This window comes from Periplaneta americana, chromosome 16, assembly GCF_040183065.1.
Source record: "Periplaneta americana isolate PAMFEO1 chromosome 16, P.americana_PAMFEO1_priV1, whole genome shotgun sequence".
In the NCBI taxonomy this organism is placed as follows: Eukaryota; Metazoa; Arthropoda; class Insecta; order Blattodea; family Blattidae; genus Periplaneta; species Periplaneta americana.
In genome coordinates, this window is record NC_091132.1 from 20,168,444 (window position 1) to 20,188,418 (window position 19,975).

The following is a 19,975-nucleotide window of genomic DNA, read 5'->3' on the forward strand; positions in this document are numbered from 1 at the left end:
CAAGTTGGAGTATGAAATGAAACAATAAGACAAATAATGAAGGTAGATGGAGACGTAGGTATTGTAGAATACGCTGGGAAGTGGACAAGTGATATGGTATGGGCAAGTTCACAGCATGGGAGAAGATTACCCTAGTGAGCGATGATATGGAAGCCGATAGAGAGAAGAAGAGAATGTAGACCAAGGAAGGGTTGGCATGATTGAGTACTCAAGGCAATGGAAAGTCGTGGATTGGAGTTTGGCCAGTGGCTCGACCCATTATATACCGGATATACAGGGTGATTCAGGAGGAATTGTAAATATTTTAGGTGGTAGTAGTATGAAAGTTGACAATGAGAGTATTATAAAACATTAATATGGTATCTTTCTGCAGTTTATAATGACAGATCTTCTAATGATGCTATTAACGTCAATATGTATCCCACTGTGTTGTTTTTTTATTATTAATCTATTTTTTTGTGTACATTTTATTCAATTGTCGGTTTCTGGTTTAATTATGTGAATCCTACTTTATTGTAATCTAATACTAATATGTATACTAATGTGTTTATTTTAATTTTTACTGTGTACATTTTTTTATTGAATTATCGGCTTCTGTTTTTATGTGGTTCGTATTTGATTCTGACAACATTAATATGTATTCCAATATGTTTATTTTTATTTTATGAGGTAAATTTTTATGTAACTACCTCTTTTGATCTCATTATGTATCTAAATTGTATCAGTATGTAATTACTTAATTCCGATTCAGTTGTATGTTCAACTATGTAAGCAAGTTTTAATCCTGGTTGAGTGTAAGAGAAGGCCTTACGGCCGTAACTCTACCGGGTTAAATAAAGCCATTATTATTATTATTATTATTATTATTATTATTATTATATGACGAAATAATTATATTTCCTTTCATCTTAATATCCTTTGTAGGGTTAGAATGGTTACAGATATGACAAATAAATAAAGGATTTATGAAACCATAGGGCAAAAACCTAGTACCTACGGAGCTACGTAGGTAGGCCCACTTACAATATCTTTATTATTATTATTACTTACTTACTTACAAATGGCTTTTAAGGAACCCGCAGGTTCATTGCCGCCCTCACATAAGCCCGCCATCGGTCCCTATCCTGTGCAAGATTAATCCAGTCTCTATCATCATACCACACCTCCCTCAAATACATTTTAATATTATCCTCCCATCTACGTCTCGGCCTCCCTAAAGGTCTTTTTCCCTCCGGTCTCCCAACTAACACTCTATATGCATTTCTGGATTCGCTCATACGTGCTACATGCCCTGCCCATCTCAAACGTCTCGATTTTATGTTCCTAATTATGTCAGGTGAAGAATACAATGCGTGCAGTTCTGTGTTGTGTAACTTTCTCCATTCTCCTGTAACTTCATTCCGCTTAGCCCCAAATATTTTCCTAAGCACCTTATTCTCAAACACCCTTAACCTATGTTCCTCTCTCAGAGTGAGAGTCCAAGTTTCACAACCATACAGAACAACCGGTAATAGAACTGTTTTATAAATTCTAACTTTCAGATTTTTGGACAGCAGACTGGATGATAAGAGGTTCTCAACCGAATAATAACACACATTTCCCATATTTATTCTGCGTTTAATTTCCTCCCGAGTGTCGTTTATATTTGTTACTGTTGCTCCAAGATATTTGAATTTTTCCACCTCTTCGAAGGATAAATCTCCAATTTTTATATTTCCATTTCGTACAATATTCTGGTCACGAGACATAATCATATACTTCGTCTTTTCGGGATTTACTTCCAAACCGATCGCTTTACTTGCTTCAAGTAAAATTTCCGTGTTTTCCCTAATCGTTTGTGTATTTTCTCCTAACATATCCACGTCATCTGCATAGACAAGAAGCTGATGTAACCCGTTCAATTCCAAACCCTGCCTGTTATCCTGAACTTTCCTAATGGCATATTCTAGAGCGAAGTTAAAAAGTACAGGTGATAGTGCATCTCCCTGCTTTAGCCCGCAGTGAATTGGAAAAGCATCAGATAGAAACTGACCTATACGGACTCTGCTGTATGTTTCACTGAGACACATTTTAATTAATCGAACTAGTTTCTTGGGAATACCAAATTCAGTATTATTATTATTATTATTATTATTATTATTATTATTATTATTATTATTCTTAGATCATGTTTTATATCGTATCAATGTTAAATCAGTTCTTTGCAAAACAGCATATCATCGTTGTTAGTGCAATAACTCCTATGTGCAAAATATACAATTTTTCAGTAGGAGGAAAAAACACATTAATTCATCCTATGGCAGCCGTACATAGGGGATTGTGAATTCCTACATTTTAGAAAGAAAAAAAATATAATTACATATAGGAGATTTTATTATTTGCTGTATCACTGTTTAAGTTATTTAAAAGAGCAAAAATCTGAAAATCGATAAATATGTCACATAGGAGTTATTGCTGGAACAACGACGATATGATAGTTGGGTAATAAATTCTTAGTTGGTCACGAATGTGTGGACAGGTACTAGCAATCGGTTGTTGTAATTTCTCAGTCACTATTTGGCCTTGAATGCTAGAGTGTCAAATGGCGTCCTCCGACCTTAGCGTAAGATGTAAACACATTAAATGAGATCTTATGTCCTTCACATTCGATGCACTGTAGCTTTGGATTAATTGAAAGATACTAACTTCAAGTGTATTGTTTTCTAAACCTATCTTTATTAATGTTTAATATACCAGTGATTTCTAATTAGTGGGACTCAGGGAGACTGTAGCATCCGTAAGTAATTTTAAAATAACTTAAGCCATGGATTCCCTATTCTTGAAATCTTACAGAAATTTGCGTCCGTAAATGCAACAGACAAGCGCTAGTAGCTCTATGCTCTAGTTGTTTTATAGAAGGTATGATTAAGAATGTTAATAGTACATTATGCAACGAGCCTATAATGATAGTAATTAAGACGCAAGTATGGATGTTTAGGAAACGAGCGCAAGCGAGTTTCATAATATTCATACGAGCGTCTTAATTACCATTATAGGCAAGTTTCATACGACTTTTTATGCTCGACCATATTTCTAACTTGAAATTATTCAGATGTATACATTTTATTTATATCTGACAAGATCGGAAGTGACCTTGTTCTAGGTCGTGAATTGTGAGATGTGCGCAGACGCGAAAGTATTGATTTTTTCCGAGGAACAATAATGTCATTGACCTTGATGTAATCCCGTTAAACTTGATATAACCTTGATTATTGAATTCGACATTGAAAAACGAGATAACAAATTGAATTTATTTGAATATTATTTACAATTAACGCTAATTATTATAGTAACAGAACATAACCTTCTGCGACAGTATTGGATTTCCAGCCTCCGTGACTTTTCGCTAATTCTCTTTCGATTGCATATCCGAGAATAATCGATACATGCGGTTTTATAACGGTACAAAGCTGACTTGTCATTGGCTGAACACCTGTAAGCTGAGTTGTCATTGGCTGAACACCTGTACTTTAATGAGTAGGTGTACTTTAATGACATGCATTAAATGACTGCTACCAGGTGTATAATTACTAGCTACATTTCGGCATGGTCGAGCATAAAATATATTAAAACATCTGCTGGGTAGCCTACCAATCAAACATTCAAAATTTGTTGAACTGATTACGTAAAAATGTTATTTGTATCTGAAGAAAAAGTTTTTTTTTACCACGCAGCTCAGAAATATCGCTTCAATATGTTTTCCCTTTAAACTCCAACGCACTTCTATGGCTTTTCCGACTTGTGTTACGTAAGAATACTCTTATTATGACCACGGAATAATTTGTTATTATGAATATTGCTGGAAGGGTGTGTATATTGAAAATATAATAAAATATTATTTTAGCTATAGAGATAGCTATTATAAAGCAGTGCAGGCTAAAAAAAAAAAAGGCAAGAAAATAGTTTCCCTGTAAATATATTCAAAACATTACATGGTGAGGTACCAGAGATCAAAGCTGGCTGTCACTTAAATGCTACTAACCTTGAATCTAAAGCATTAATATTACTATATAAACGTTCACAGCTTAAAAAACTGATGATCTGAAAACAGTAACTTCACTTACAACTCCGTGTATAAAAGAATGGTAATTATATTTTCGCAACATATTATGTTGTATTATAATCGAGATATAAAATACAGGGTTATTCAAGAGGATTTACCGCCTCTTAAGGAGCTTATTTCCGAAGGCATTCTTAGCAAAAAAGTCATATAAACATTTGTCCTAATCTCAATATTTTCAGAATTACATTTATTTGAAGTTATCTGTAAAATATTATTATTCTTGAGTTTTAAGGGTAAAAGAATACTACACATAAAGAATGAACTATTGAGGAGTATCATTTCTTTAATTAACTAATATTCTGAAGCTAAAAATGTGTTGAGAATTTCATAGTTGCTTCATACTGATTTTTTCCCCCATTTTTAACTACAAAATTATATTTTCTTACGCATTTATCGCAACAATTGTTACAAATCACGCCACTCTTGTAAATTCTTTAAGACCGTACATTAGGATGCATAAACTGTAAATAATCAAGTTCCTGAAGTTATATTATTTGTAACAATTTTTGTGATAAGTGCGTAAGAATGTCATTTTTAGTTAAAAATTGAAAAAAAAAAAAAAAAAAAAAAAAAAAACAAAATCTGTACAAAGCAATTAACAACACATTTTTAGCTTCAGAACACTAGCCAATTAAAGAAATGACACTTCTGAATAGTTCATTATCTATTTGTAATATTCTTTTACCCTTAAAACATTTTGAAATTAGTGTAACTCTGAAAATATTGAGATTAGGACAAATGTTTATATGAAATTTTTTGCATAGAATGCCTTCGAAAATAAGCTCCGTAAGTGACTTAAATCCTCGTGAATCACTCTGTATACACACAATATGGCACCTGAATGAAATTTGTCAATTCAATTTAAAGTAGCTTAACTCGCCTGATAAATATCTCAAAATGTGCGAATATAACAGTTACAAAATGACTATCGTGATATTTGTAACATGCGTGTATTCGAACAAGTGTTGCTTGTTTAAATGGTTATTCTACGACGCTTTACCAACTGCTATGGTTGTCTAGCGTCTGAGTGAGATGAAAGTGACAATGAGTCCAGGGTCCAGCGCCGAAAGTTACCAGCATTTGCTCTTAATGGGTTGAGGGAAAACCCCGGAAAAACTTGAACCAGGTAACTTGTCCCAACCAGGATTTGAACCCGGAACCACTCGTTTCACGGTCAGGTATGCTAACCGTTACTCACAGCGGTGGACTGAGGAAGTATTGTCAGTAATGAAGCGAACCCAACAGCTAGAAAATGACTAAATTTAAGCAGGTGATCAAGTAATGAGGGGAAAAATGTTGAAGTTGCGTCTTAGTATCTCGCATTACATTTCACCGACTTGTAGTGTCACGGATACTCTGGAATGGTTACGTGGAGCCCAGGGGGTCCGCTGACCACCAATTGAGAACCACTGCTCTATACAATAAAATATCTGTAGGCCTAATCATTAGAGCCCGGATGTTCAGGCATTTATAAACAGTTAAAATAGGCAGGCAAACAAGGCAACAAAAACGTAAAAAATAAGATAATACATTTTGAGAAAGGCAGTATACATTTTAAAAAGGGATTTAGCAATAAATTTAAATTATATCAACATTATCGACATAACTCACGTTTTTACTTCGTAGATGACACGTCATGTTGACTTATAAAATACTATTTTTCGTGATTAACTGTCTTTTCACAAACCTTACATGACAAAACTGTTCTATCGGTTGAAAGCACATGGGCACCAAATTCACTAACGTAAGCATGAACTTTACTTTTCAATGATTTACTGAATTTAGGCATTCTAGCTAACCGATCTTATACCTTCTGTCACCCGACAATAACTGACTGTTCCTCACTCAAATTTCTCTATCCTACAATGATAAACACGTGTAGCACAAAATTGTGATAGTAAAGGTCCATTCACAATGAAAATTAAACTTAACCGTAACATAAACACAGAAGTTTGCGGCCAGGCTACCAAATGGGATCATTCACAATGATTCACATAAGCATTGACATAAACATTACCGTAAGACGTTAACCTGAAAGTTTGCAAACTCCAAACTTTCATGCTTATGTTACGTGATTTGCAAACAGAACACAATCGTGGAGCGCTGAAGTATACGACAGAATATGGGGAAATGGCGTCGTTGTTATGTTTCCATGGTTACCAAGTATGTTTGCTGTTATGTTTATGTTCCCATCGTGAATGATCTTGATTTTACCGTAACGTTTATATTCTTAAGTTAACGCTTACGTTATGTTTAATTTTCATTGTGAAGGAGCCTTAAGATTTGAAAATGTTAAAGGAAACAACTGAAAATGCTACGTGACAAATTCTATGAGAACGAGTTTAATATTTAATTAAACTTATAAAGCCGATTGTTGCTATCCTGAAGACATGACATTATATATTTTGTAACTGTGGATTATCGATCATTATTCATATTATGCCAATAGCATTGAAGCACGATTATTAGCAGATTAAGCACCGAAATAAATTACTTTTATTTACTATTGTTAGTAAAGTGAGTCATTGTTTCATATATTTAAATTGCATACACATTACATTACATTAGAAAATTGCAAATAAACAAGAAATATTGCTTTAAAATGACAAAAAAAAAGGCATTTATTATTGAATTAGTAAGAAACACCTCAAAAAGGCAAAACAGGAAAAATAAAATTGTTCCTATCACTTTCATTTACCCAAATCACATATATATATATATATATATATATATATATATATATATATATATATATATATATATATATATATATGCAAATAATGATTTACTTCCATCCAGTGAAAAAGGCACTTTGTCGGGCTCTAGTAATCATTTTCGTACACTTTGTATAAAAAGCACAACTCCTTAAAAAATTGAATTCGTTTAACTTGTTCCATGAAAATGTTTTTGTTAAATATTCATTAGATACATACTTTCAAGTCTTATTCTCTTCAGATTTTGTTTTTTTTTTAATCATTTCCATTATTTGCAAGTGGTACTCGACCATCAGCATACAAGTCATTGAAAAATATGTGTCACTAAAATCATAAGAGCAAGTCATACTGCAGTTTACCAATCCGCCTGTCATACTATAGTCGCGACGCAGTTATTCCCGGCGTGACTCCTTCTCTTTGCTTACGTCTTAGGAAGTAAAGGCTCTAAAGTCTAGGTAGGTAGTATCGTTCGCCATTTTTGTTCTTTCGTTGCCGAGCTATCGGACGCGGAATCTATTTGCCACACCGTCAAACAGTATCATGTCGTAGCTCCTATGATAATAAATCAAACGCACTGTAATTCAGCAAATAATTGAGCGGCAAATAACGTCCTCGTCTGCTTTCTGCGAACGCCAACGAAAGAGCCAAAATGGCGGGCGATTATATTAAGTATTTATCGAGCCTTAGGAAATGCATAATGTCTTTATCAGCGAATCACAAAACGCAGAAGTTTAAATGTACCCGACCTGCAACGTGATTGGCTGCCGGAAATTAGAGCGACGGGACTATACATCATCAACTGATGTCTTGGTAATGTATTTCACACCCCTGCTTAATTACATCCAACTGATGCAGACGTTAGCTAGAACATTGTCATAAGACTTCTGTCTCAAAATAGAGGTCTGAAATGTGATGTGTACAACTCTTCACAAGACAATGACGTAATTGGTGGTAATACGTGTGATGAAATGTTAATAATAGGTAGGCCTATATCTGAGGCGCACTCCCAGCAATCAAAACGGAGTACAGCGAAAATGAAGCTCAAAAGCAGGTCGCCACGAGTATTTATAATGATCTGATACGTTATATGTAGACGATGGCATAGCATACTAAGAGAAACAAGCAAACCGTTCACGACAGGGGAGCATGGTCCATCTCTGCTGGGTTTCTAGGTAACTTTGTTAACGTTGCCAGAACTGCTACGTGAATTACTGCACTATTTTCCTCAAAATTTTTAACGCTTCAAGCATGGCCGGCAGTCAGTTGCAGTGTGCTGCTGTTGTCTTGAAATTGTCTCGAAGACGGTCATTTGTGTGTTCAAATTAACTGGATTTATTAAAATAACGTCCCGGCTACTCGGAAGAGATCGTACTAATTTGGTACAAAATTGGATACGTAGCAATTTATAAGAAACCCAGAATTAACTTAATGAAGACTACGAAAGGCAACTGCAGCCTTGAAGACTATCGGTCTTACTAATAAACCGTGTACAGTTTTTATACGAGACTTAGCGGAGTTGAGACAGAAAACGTTACTAATAAACCATGCATAAGCGATGGATGTATAAACAGTCTGTAAGTATACAATGGGAATTGCTTTGCAGTAGTTATATACACGAAACCCCTTGTTTAAACGTTGTATATAGAGAGAAAATGGCCACTCCTCTAACAGCTGTTCGTATCGACTGTCATTTTATGATGATAGATGCCTTGTAACCACAGAAGAACACACCAAAAAGCACAGAATAATTAGAATAATATTGCTTAGCTTGTACTCTTTAACCAAAATATAGTGTGGTAATCGATCAGAGCCAGTTGTACTATCGATACTTAACACGGCACAATAGAGCGCTCTACCGGATGCAATAGAGAATCTCAGATATTCTATTACCTTTTGTAATGAAGTAATGACGAAACTATGACGTAGCTGCGTTAACAGTTAAACTGTTGTACACGATGTATGTTGTGATTATTAGTAAGGAATTTACACACGACTTTTAAACGAGCTACTCTTTGTATAAGACAGTTAAACGTCTGTATATAGAGTTTTTATTAGTAAGACCGTATAGGTAGAAAGGCCAGATGCAACTGGTGTGGCTTAAGCGTATAGACATGGAAACGTGATCCTAGGCTCCCCCGGACGTGTGTTTGAATCCCGCTTGGGTTGCTTACATGGTTGGGTTTTGAGTGTAATATCTCTATTCGACCTACATCAACAAAAAAAAAATAGGATTCTGTGAAATGAAAATTACACTGACGTTATGGGAATGCTTAAGTCACATCCGATAAACTCAACAATGTAAACGAATACATTCATTCCTACAAACAAGGAGATTCCGCATGTAAAGTCTTAGAAAAAATTTTGTCGCACAGCTTTAGAAATACCAAAAAGGAGGCAATGCGTATGATCAGACATACAACGAAACAAAACTAATTTTGCAAATCAAGCTTTCAGGTATAACTCCCTGTAAAGTTGATTTGAATGATTTCGAGGGAAAAATTGTTCCGGGGCCGGGTGTCAAACCCGGGATCTTTGGTTTAACGTACCAAAGGTCCCGGGTTCGATACCCGGCCCCGGAATAATTTTTCCCTCGAAATTATTCAAAACTAATTTTATTACCTCAATTAGTCGTCCTCTTGTGAACCAGGTCGCTCGTCCTCTGATCATGCGCACTGCCTCCTTTTTGGGATTTATAAAGTATCTGTGTAACAAAACTTTTTTCTAAGACTGTACATACATACATACATACATACATACATACAAATGTTATGTTTTATTTAACGACGCTCGCAACTACCGAGGTTATATCAGCGTCGCCGATGTGCCGGAATTTTGTCCCGCAGGAATTCTTTTACATGCCAGTAAACCTACTGACATAAGCCTGTCGCATTCAACCATACTTAAATACCATCGACATGGCCCGGGATCGAACCTGGAACTTCGTGCATAGAAGACCAGCACTATACCAACTGCGCCAACCAGGCCGACTACATACATACATACATACATACATACATACATACATACATAGTCTGAACGCCAGCTCTGAAACCGCGCCGTTTAAGAAAGTGGGGTCCACACCTATGGAGTAACGGCTAGCGCGTCTGGCCGCGAAATTAGGTGGCCCGGGTTCGATTCACGGTCGGGACAAGTTACCTGGTTGAGGTTTTTTCCGGGGTTTTCCCTCAACCTAATATGAGCAAATGCTGGGTAACTTTCGGTGCTGGACCCCGGACTCATTTCACCGGCATTACCACCTTCATCTCATTCAGACGCTAAATAACCTAAGCTGTTGATAAAGCGTCATAAAATAACCTACTAAAAAAAAGTGGGCAGCGGGGGGACGTGACTCTGCAAAGTACAATACAGTGTTACGTCATCACCGGGTTCCACGACGCATTCCTGCCACGGTTTCAGAACTGGCGATCAGATATTACATACATACATACATACATACATACATACATACATACATACATACATACATACATACATACATACACATATTATTTTGATGAAATGACGTAGATGCCTAACATAGGGAAACAGAAGAAACTCGAGAAAAAATCCACGAGAAACCCTCACATGCGATCTTGTCCGCCACAAGTGTGGCTATGGATTTTTCACATTTCCTTATTAGAATAGGACATTTTAAACAGAGGCCGCAATTGTTATCCATCAGAGATGACATCTATTACAGACTCTAATAGTAGCTGCTGAGGAGAAACAATGCTAATGGCAATTCCCAGAATCAAAGCGTATCTATTTTAGTCAAAGAAAATCTCGTTATTTCACGGTATGTATAATTATGAAGTCTGGAATAGAGACTGTTTATACAGGAATTCTGAGAAAACGTTTCCCCAGACACACTAACAGCAATGGAATTTGTTGTTGTTTAACTTCTTCTTTCATACGTGGGCAGTACACTCTTGTTATAAAATCGCATCGGGTTTCAAAGTTTGATGTGCAACAGTGGAACAGTCTGGAGTCTCTGGTGGAAGTAAATTTTGAGTCTATCATGTGGGTCAGATGAATATTGCACAGAAATAATGGAAAGCTTTTGAACATGTGACCATGGAATACTTTTTACAAAGATATGTTTACGTTCCACTTCATTAAAGCGCTTTACTTAACTGTAGTTTATAAATTACTAGTTACATAAAAACGCAGAATCTGTTTTCATTAGTTTGTTTTGGCGCATATTGTATACCGGATGAATCATTTCCGCGTTATTTATACGAAGTTATGCAATCCTGCGCATTCACAGCCAATTCCGTAAACACAGTAGGCCTACCCGTAATCATATCTACAATGAAAAGAGAGCATCGTGTCCGTCATAATTATTAGATCAGGTAACTAAGCCGTTTAGCTAATAATGGTTTGCGAGTTCGACCTTAATAGCACCACACACACAGATAGGCCTACTTATCTGGATATAAGTCTCTACAAACCTCAATCCCGAGGAAAATCCCCTTGTGTATGGACGAAAAGTATTGAAACTTTCGGACTCGAGATAAGTCTCCAGAGTTCAGCGTCTGTTTGGGTTTCCTCCAATTTTTTTTTTATTTGGGTTATTTTACGACGCTGTATCAACATCTAGGTTATTTAGCGTCTGAATGAAATGAAGGTGATAATGCCGGTGAAATGAATCCGGGGTCCAGCACCGAAAGTTACCCAGCATTTGCTCGTATTGGGCTGAGGGAAAACCCCGGAAAAAACCTCAACCAGGTAACTTGCCCCGAACGGGATTCGAACCCGGGCCACCTGGTTTCGCGGCCAGACGCGCTGACCGTTACTCCACAGATGTGGACTCCTCCAAATTAAGAGGGAGAAAAAGTAAACACAGAAATAACGATACTGCAATCATATGGTCGAGATTTCGTCACTGTTTCGTTTTATATCAGAGTTTCACAAATGCTCAAAGTGCACGCGCGCAAATAGCCGTGCAACGGTGCAGAGAACGGTGCAACGAGGTAAAGAGTACTGCTGTGAGGTATAAATACATCTTCCGCGATTATTGCAGGAAGTCTAGGGAGCCGACTAGACGGCGGAGCCTTGAGTCGAAAGGTTACGCAGTTTAGCGATCGATCTTTTTTTGTTCTAACCCTCAGAATAGTGTTGTTTAGATAAATAAATATTGTATTGTATTTATTAACATTCCATGGTATTCGTACATTGCTTCACAGCTAGAATATGGAACAAGTCAAAAAAATTAATACTATTACAAAGTCTTAATTTATAGTCACAGTCTAGTTGAATATATACAGAAGAGGTTTACAATATAGTTTACTAGTACAACACAAAGTTTTAGTATCAATTTCATGAAGCATTGTTGAATGTCATGATTTCACCTACAGAATAGAAGGCGTAAGAAATTAGGTACTTCTTTAATTTGGCCCTAAATAATTCTATGTTTTGAGTTTCATTTTTTATATCGAAAGGGAGGCTATTAAAATTTTTTACTGCCATATAACGCAGTCCTTTTTGATACCACAATAGACTTGCCGATGGAGTATGAAAGTCATTTTTTGACGTGTATTTATGCTATGAACTGTTGAATTAGTTACAAAGTTTTCACAATTACATACGAGGAAGATTATAATTAATTAAAAAATATACTGACAAGCCACTGGCATTATTTGTATTTTTTAAAATAGTCCTACACGATTCCCTAGATTTGGCACCTACTATTATTCTAATTTCTCTTTTTTGTGGTAAGAATATATTGTTACTATCTGTGGAATTTCTCCAGAATATTATTCCAAAATTCATTACCGAGTGGAAGCATGCAAAGTATATTGTTTTAAGGTATTGATATTTACTATCTTTTGCATAGATCTAACAGCAAAACATGCTGAATTTAGTTTGGGGGTAATTTCTTTAATATGATTTTTCAAATTTAACACATTATCGATTTTTAAGCCAAGAAATTTGGTTGTTGTTTCTAATGGGGACCTATTGTTAATAAACCCGGAAGAGAGACTTATTGGACTTAAAAATTAGGGCTCTATTAATTACGTAGGAATTCTGGATGTACTAATTAAGTCGCTCGGAGGGTCAAAGGGATATGTGCGCGGATTATACGCCAATGATTTTAAGATTTACAGGTAAAACCCGAGATAATGACGATTCGGAAATGTCCAACACAAGTTGTCCACTGCGGACTGTGATATCGATGCACAATAACAAGTCACACATGAAAATCCATTAAATATAAATGCATTAGTCATTTATAGACCATAAAGCAGATTACAATTAATGAGTAAACAAGAATCTGGTTGACTCACCGGTCTTGAAAGATGTGGTGAGATTCATGAATCAACTTGTTCATCAGCTGGTTGGCCACAACCACCTGGAGACTGTCGATCGTCCCGCACTGTTCCACCCCTCTGCTGATGAGCAGGGGGCTGAATATGGCCGCCACGCCCCCAGAAGAATGGTGATGGCACTGGGCTCTGTGCCCGTGTTGGTCGTAGTGGCGAAGGAACCTCAGCAGGTAGCGCAGCACGCATATGTTGCGATCAGGCAGGGTCATAAGTACCTGACACACCGCCTCACGCCACTGACCTGTCTCGTCATGCAGTTCTGAAATACAAGCGAACTCATTCTCAGTAACCATCAGTGTTGGGGCATCTCGTTTCTCAGTTAAAATTCGCTACATGCAGCTTGTCTCCTAATTTTAACGAATTAATTACACATCCATCTTAATGTTTAAATTGTGTCTAAAGCAGTAGCGGCCGGTGATCGAAATTTTCGGTGAGGCCAGATGCAACTACATAGTTTAAGTACCTCCGATAGGAAATGTTTATTCATGATATTAATTATTATTGTTATAATATTAATATAATTATTACTGTATTATTATTATTATTATTATTATTATTATTATTATGTTAGGAGAAAACCCACAAACGATTAGGGAAAAAACGGAAATTTTACTTGAAGCAAGTAAAGCGATCGGTTTGGAAGTAAATCCCGAAAAGACAAAGTATATGATTATGTCTCGTGACGAGAATATTGTACGAAATGGAAATATAAAAATTGGAGATTTATCCTTCGAAGGGGTGGAAAAATTCAAATATCTTGGAGCAACAGTAACAAATATAAATGACACTCGGGAGGAAATTAAACGCAGAATAAATATGGGAAATGCGTGTTATTATTCGGTTGAGAAGCTTTTATCATGAAGTCTGCTGTCAAAAAATCTGAAAGTTAGAATTTATAAAACAGTTATATTACCGGTTGTTCTGTATGGTTGTGAAACTTGGACTCTCACTCTGAGAGAGGAACACAGGTTAAGGGTGTTTGAGAAGAAGGTGCTTAGGAAAATATTTGAGGCTAAGCGGGATGAAGTTACAGGAGAATGGAGAAAGTTACACAACGCAGAACTGCACGCATTGTATTCTTCACCTGACATAATTAGGAACATTAAATCCAGACGTTTGAGATGGGCAGGACATGTAGCACGTATGGGCGAATCCAGAAATGCATATAGAGTGTTAGTTGGGAGACCGGAGGGAAAAAGACCTTTGGGGAGGCCGAGACGTAGATGGGAAGATATTAAAATGGATTTGAGGGAGGTGGGATATGATGATAGAGACTGGATTAATCTTGTACAGGATAGGGACCGATGGCGGGCTTATGTGAGGGCGGCAATGAACCTTCGGGTTCCTTAAAAGCCATTTGTAAGTAAGTATTATTATTATTATTATTATTATTATTATTATCATTTTTATTTATGACATTTACTAATTTCAACTTACGTATAACTCAAGTTTTTGAGACCACCCAATATTTTTTAAAAGTTGGCGCCGCTGATTATATTAATTTTTCAGCTTCTTCAGACGAAGAGCAGATAATCTTATTCTTGACGAAGCGGTGGAGGGCGAAGGGTGTGAGGGGAATAAATGGTGGTTTCCCTGCTTGCATTCCTGTCCTCCGCTTAATGCGAAATTTCGATAATCCGAACAGGTGCAGGGTTCCAATTACTTCGGCCTAGAGAGGTTTTACTATATTCAAACATTGCTTATACGTACAGTAGAACTTTGGTTATAACGACATCCATGGGACCTTGAAAATTATGTTGTTATAAACGAGTGTCGTAGTAACCGAGATTCGTAATATCAGTCTAGTGAGGTGGAAAATGAAAAATAATGGACATAATTATTCTTATTTTAGATTTATGTATTCACTTTTAAGCATACCATGAACACATTAAAATACATCTACAATTATAAATACAGTATTCTGTGTTAAAACAGTTTGTTCATTACTCACCAAATTTATTTACTGAGGAATGTAGTAATCAGTCATTTTACTCTGTTGTCTCCTACTTGCCCAATACACACTTTCTAAATTAAATTCTATGTTCATTATTTCAGTTGCAATTTCACTGCTCCTTCTCCTAGCTTCATACTCCCTCCTCTAGCTTCATAGACATGTTCACAATTCTAATGGCTTCTAAAGTGTCACTCACTTCTTTTAGTGGCCATACTGCGTTAAAATGCGTGCACTTAGTGAAAACTTCCCGTCGAAACTGACCGCATGCAGGTACCATTAATACGGCATGAATTCGGGCAGGTTACAATGGGATGGGGATTCTGCCTGCATTCCAGAGGTCTGTGATAGAAGGGAACAGTAAAGGATTTGCCAGATTTCAGAAAAATATTTCTTAAAATACTTTGGTTCTTAGAAAATTGTATTCCAAACTGAGGTTGAAAACGACGTTATATGCGAGATAGGCGCATATACGTTTGTTGTATTAAGTAAGGTAGAAAAGCGTATGTCGTATGGGGAATTAGTTGGGATCACAGAATATTTGACGTTATAAGCGAGGTGTCGCATAAAACGAGGTCGCTATAACCAAGTTCTACTGTAGTTCTGGATTGTGCGTAATTTAAATCATTTCCTTTCAATTACGTACAACCCAGGTATTTCTGTATTTCCCTGTAAGCCACGAATGTCAGACGTGTGGAGTAAAAAAGTGATGTAACACAATATTGAATACTTACTCTCGTGTATGTCCAGAAGTTCTACTGCCACGTGGCTCACAATAATGGGCTCCGGCAGTTCTCTCAGCCACAGTTTCAGTAGAGAAGCAACCGTGGCAACGTCTCCCGCTGCTTCCAGATCTGCATCGCCCGTGCGGTCAAATGACGTGCGCAGACGTTCCACCAGTTTCGGGTTTCCAGCTGATAACCGGAACAATCCACCACACTTCGAGCCTGCATCGACAAAACAAACAAACTCCATCTTCTCATATTTCGAGGATACAAATCAGACGCATTACTAGACAGTAATCCCAGACAATACAGATAGCAAATTCATATATCACTCAATTTTATACTACTCTGCATATTTCTTTATATAAACGAAAGTATTAGTTTCAGAAATAATGTATAATTGCAATTAAAATTGAATTAGGAAATTTTGGACAAAAAGCTCAGGAGCATCAAACCTTGTATTTAGAAAGGAGTATTTTTTTAATGAAAACAAACTATTTTTAAGACTTATTTTTGTGCGAGTTACGATGTCATCCTGAACAATTTTAAATCCCTATGCCCTATAGTTTTTTTTTTTGTTTTTGTTTTTTTTTTTTTTTTTTGGTTGTTTATTTATACAAGCTTTAACATCTGTGATCATATCGCGTATTTAGAATCTGTGGGTATACCAGTAGGCCGATGTTGAATTCCTGTTTCTATTGTGTGTTATAGATGGCTTGTGTTCTTGTAACCGATTTTTTTTTTACTTATTTATTTTAGTTTTTATTAATGTTTTATGATATTGATGATTGAGGCGATGATGACCTATGGCATGGAAATTTCCAACCTGGAATTTGCCTTGTGACTGAGGGAAACGATGAAAAACCTCTGTCAGATTGGCCGGCCAAGGGATTTGAACCCGGGAGCTCCCGAATGCGATTCTCAAACGCTACCGTCTGAGCCAACTCGATCGGTCCTATAATTTTCTTTAATATAATCTGAAAAAAGCATATTTTTTATGAAATACTTCACTTGTTTTATACGGAAGCACTATTGTTATGGTTGCTATGGCAACAATTTCATTGTTCATACATTTTTTAGCCAATGTGTTATGAAAGCAGTTTTATTGATTACATCAACATAAAACAAGATATTCTCAAGTGAATATAGATACTGATAATATAATTTTGTGATAGAAGACGTACATAACAAGAGCTAAGCACGCTTTTTAACGAAACTCATACTAATCGGCCATCTATTCAGTCAACTGTGAGTAGAATAGAAACGAAATTCAGAGAACATGGACTTGCCAGAGACAACAAAGGATATTCGAGACCTCGAAAAATGGGTTGCCAACTTTTTAAAAGAAAATACGGAAGACTAAGGAATCGACAAAATTTCACAACATAAAATAGGCAAGTTATTTATATCAGTTACTGAAAAACAACTTTATTCTACACTTCGGCAGTTAGGCTTAAATTAAGAGTATTTTGAGACAGATTTTGTCTCGAAGTCGACTCAGTTTTCAGCTCTGATTTGATTAAATGTGACGTGCTCATGTTTCGAACATGTCCAATTATTATTGTTCCTGAAATGAAACATCCTCTTTGTATGAGCATTACTACTTGGTATGTTTGGAACAAAAATAGCAGTTTTTCCAAATTTATAGCATTAACTCTGGTTTGATTTTAAACGGGTGAGCACTAAAACCCATTTCTGACAAGCATTACTTTCTAAAAAAAATTACATATTTTAATGCCTCTCTTGTACAACAAAATTTATCATATAATCAAACATCATTCACGGCAAAATCAAAAGTTAAAAGAAACAATTTTACATTATGCAAACATAAGGGAGAAAAATGCTGGATGAGAAGAATAATACGAGAGCCGGGAGACTTAAAAATTGGGGGCAAATACAGGAGGGTTGGCAACCCTATTCGAAACTCACTTTCGTTGACATCTGAATATTCGTTTAGTTTTTTTTTAAATATAATTTATTCATACAGAACAGGAATCATAAAGAATTTGTCGAAATAAAAAATCAAATCCTTGAGGTGAAATTTCCTGGTTGGTAGTAGTTAATTAAATTAATTATACATCATTCCGGAAACAATTTCAGAAGATGTGGTCTTCATATTCCTGCGGTGATTAATTCCTATGCTGATTATAAAACTTACATTATCAGCTATCAAGGATTAGAATGAGTCATTTAGTTTACGTTAGTAAATCAAAGTGTAGTCTATGCTGAGCAACCTGATTTCGTTATGGTATAAAGTTCCGCAACGCGATAATGCCGATTAAGATCTAATTGTCATACGTGTAATCCCTTATTAAATAGACAGATAAAGGTAAGCAGTATTTACAAGATTCTATTTCACAAATATCCCAGAAGGATTACCTTACAGCTCGTTATATAGATAATTATTTGCATATAACTACGAAATAACTTATCGTTAACCTTGTTCTCTTTTTATCACGGTGTAATTCATCAGTAACTGTCAATAAAGGATTTATTCTCCCAGAAGATTTGTTGTGAAAGATTCAACAAGTAAAGTACACGTGCCAGTTAATGCGTTTTACATACTTGATATGCTATTAACAGACAGCGTCCGTCGGTTTATTATAACCAGTCGTCTGAACACTCGAAAAAATTATTCCGCAATGCTTTATCGATTATTACACAATTAGAAGTCTGTGATATATCAAGATTCTGCATGTCGGAAGGAGCGTGTTATCTGAAAGGATTTTAGTTGAACTCTATACTTAGCTCATTTGCGAAATCTAATCCAAGTTTCCAGCCTTGGACAAAGTATTTCAGCATTTTAAGACTATACGCTATTCTGTTATTGGAAATACAAATAAACTAATGAATAAGTAGGCTATATTTGTAAGCATTATAAAGCATTTATATTTTAAACTAGCCGTACCCGTGCGCTCCGCTGCACCCGGTAGAAATAAATATAAAATAATTACAGAATTAAAATAGGGCATTTGATCCAGGGAACATTCGTGTTTGATAGAAGGATAAATCGTTTATTATGTTACTTAATTTAAATTGTATTAAAAAAATTAAAATGCGATCATTTTGATCTAGAGACCACTCATTTGGTCATAAAAATTATTTTAGGAAATACAGGAAACGAATGCCGATCAAGTTTTCTGTGCATAAGAAGCTATTTTAATCTTACCTGTCCTCGATTCACTCAGAAGTTACTGTAATAACATTATGTCCATCTAGAGAAACTACACTTTCCAACGGTGAATTAATAATTAATTATACAAATCGGTTAATTTAGCTTCCGATATTACTTCATACAAACACAGAAACATTCTCTGTAGGCTATGTTTCATAGCTTTCGATTGTTGATGTTCGTTGTCCAAGGCCCCTTACAGACGAAGTCATTTGTTCTTAATTCATTGCACCGTCTTAGATGGCGTTATTTTAATTTTAAAACTCATTTATCTCATTAAATATCAGTCCTATCAAAATTTTGTAAAGAATAAAACTTATCGGAAATCATTTTTAAAGAAACTTTTGTTATGTAATATTTTTCATGAAAATTAATAATAAGGGAGATATTTCGATTTATTTAATTCAAGCCCCCTTATAACCCCCCTTTTAAATAAAATATTTTGAATGCCATATAGTCTAAATTCTATGTTACAACGAACTTAATTTATATTCCAATTTTCATATAAATCGGTTCAGCCATTATCACGTGAAAAGGTAACAAACATCCAGACAGACAGACAGACAGACAGATATACAAACAAAAATTTCAAAAAAGCGATTTTCGGTTTCAGGGCGATTAATTATATATGTTAGGACCAATTATTTTTGGAAAATCGAAAATTACCAGAAAAATTTCGGCTACAGATTTATTATTAGTATAGATAATGGTTAGTTACAGTATCTAGAGTTACCTGTTAGAAAATCTATACTAATAATAAATCTGTAGCCGAAATTTTTCTGGTAATTTTCGATTTTCCAAAAATAATTGGTCCTAACATATATAATTAACCACCCTGAAACCGAAAATCGCTTTTTTGAAATTTTTGTTTGTATGTCTGTCTGTATGTTTGTTACCTTTTCACGCGATAATGGCTGAACCGATTCCGATGAAAGTTGGAATATAAATTAAGTTCGTTGTAACTTAGATTTTAGGCTATATGGCA

General features: G+C 35.7%; 1 protein-coding gene across 3 annotated transcripts in view; it reads right to left on the reverse strand.

Moving 5' to 3' along the window:
• Window positions 1-19,975, reverse strand: part of LOC138692289 (protein FAM13A) — a 461,772-nt gene that overhangs the window by 147,923 nt on the left and 293,874 nt on the right. For all 3 annotated transcript variants that reach the window (XM_069815475.1, XM_069815471.1, XM_069815472.1), the window contains 2 exons: window positions 15,828-16,040; window positions 13,104-13,401 (listed from right to left, as the gene is read on the reverse strand). In XM_069815475.1, coding sequence (XP_069671576.1) covers window positions 13,104-13,401; window positions 15,828-16,040 — 511 coding nt within the window. The remainder of the gene's footprint in view (window positions 1-13,103; window positions 13,402-15,827; window positions 16,041-19,975) is intronic.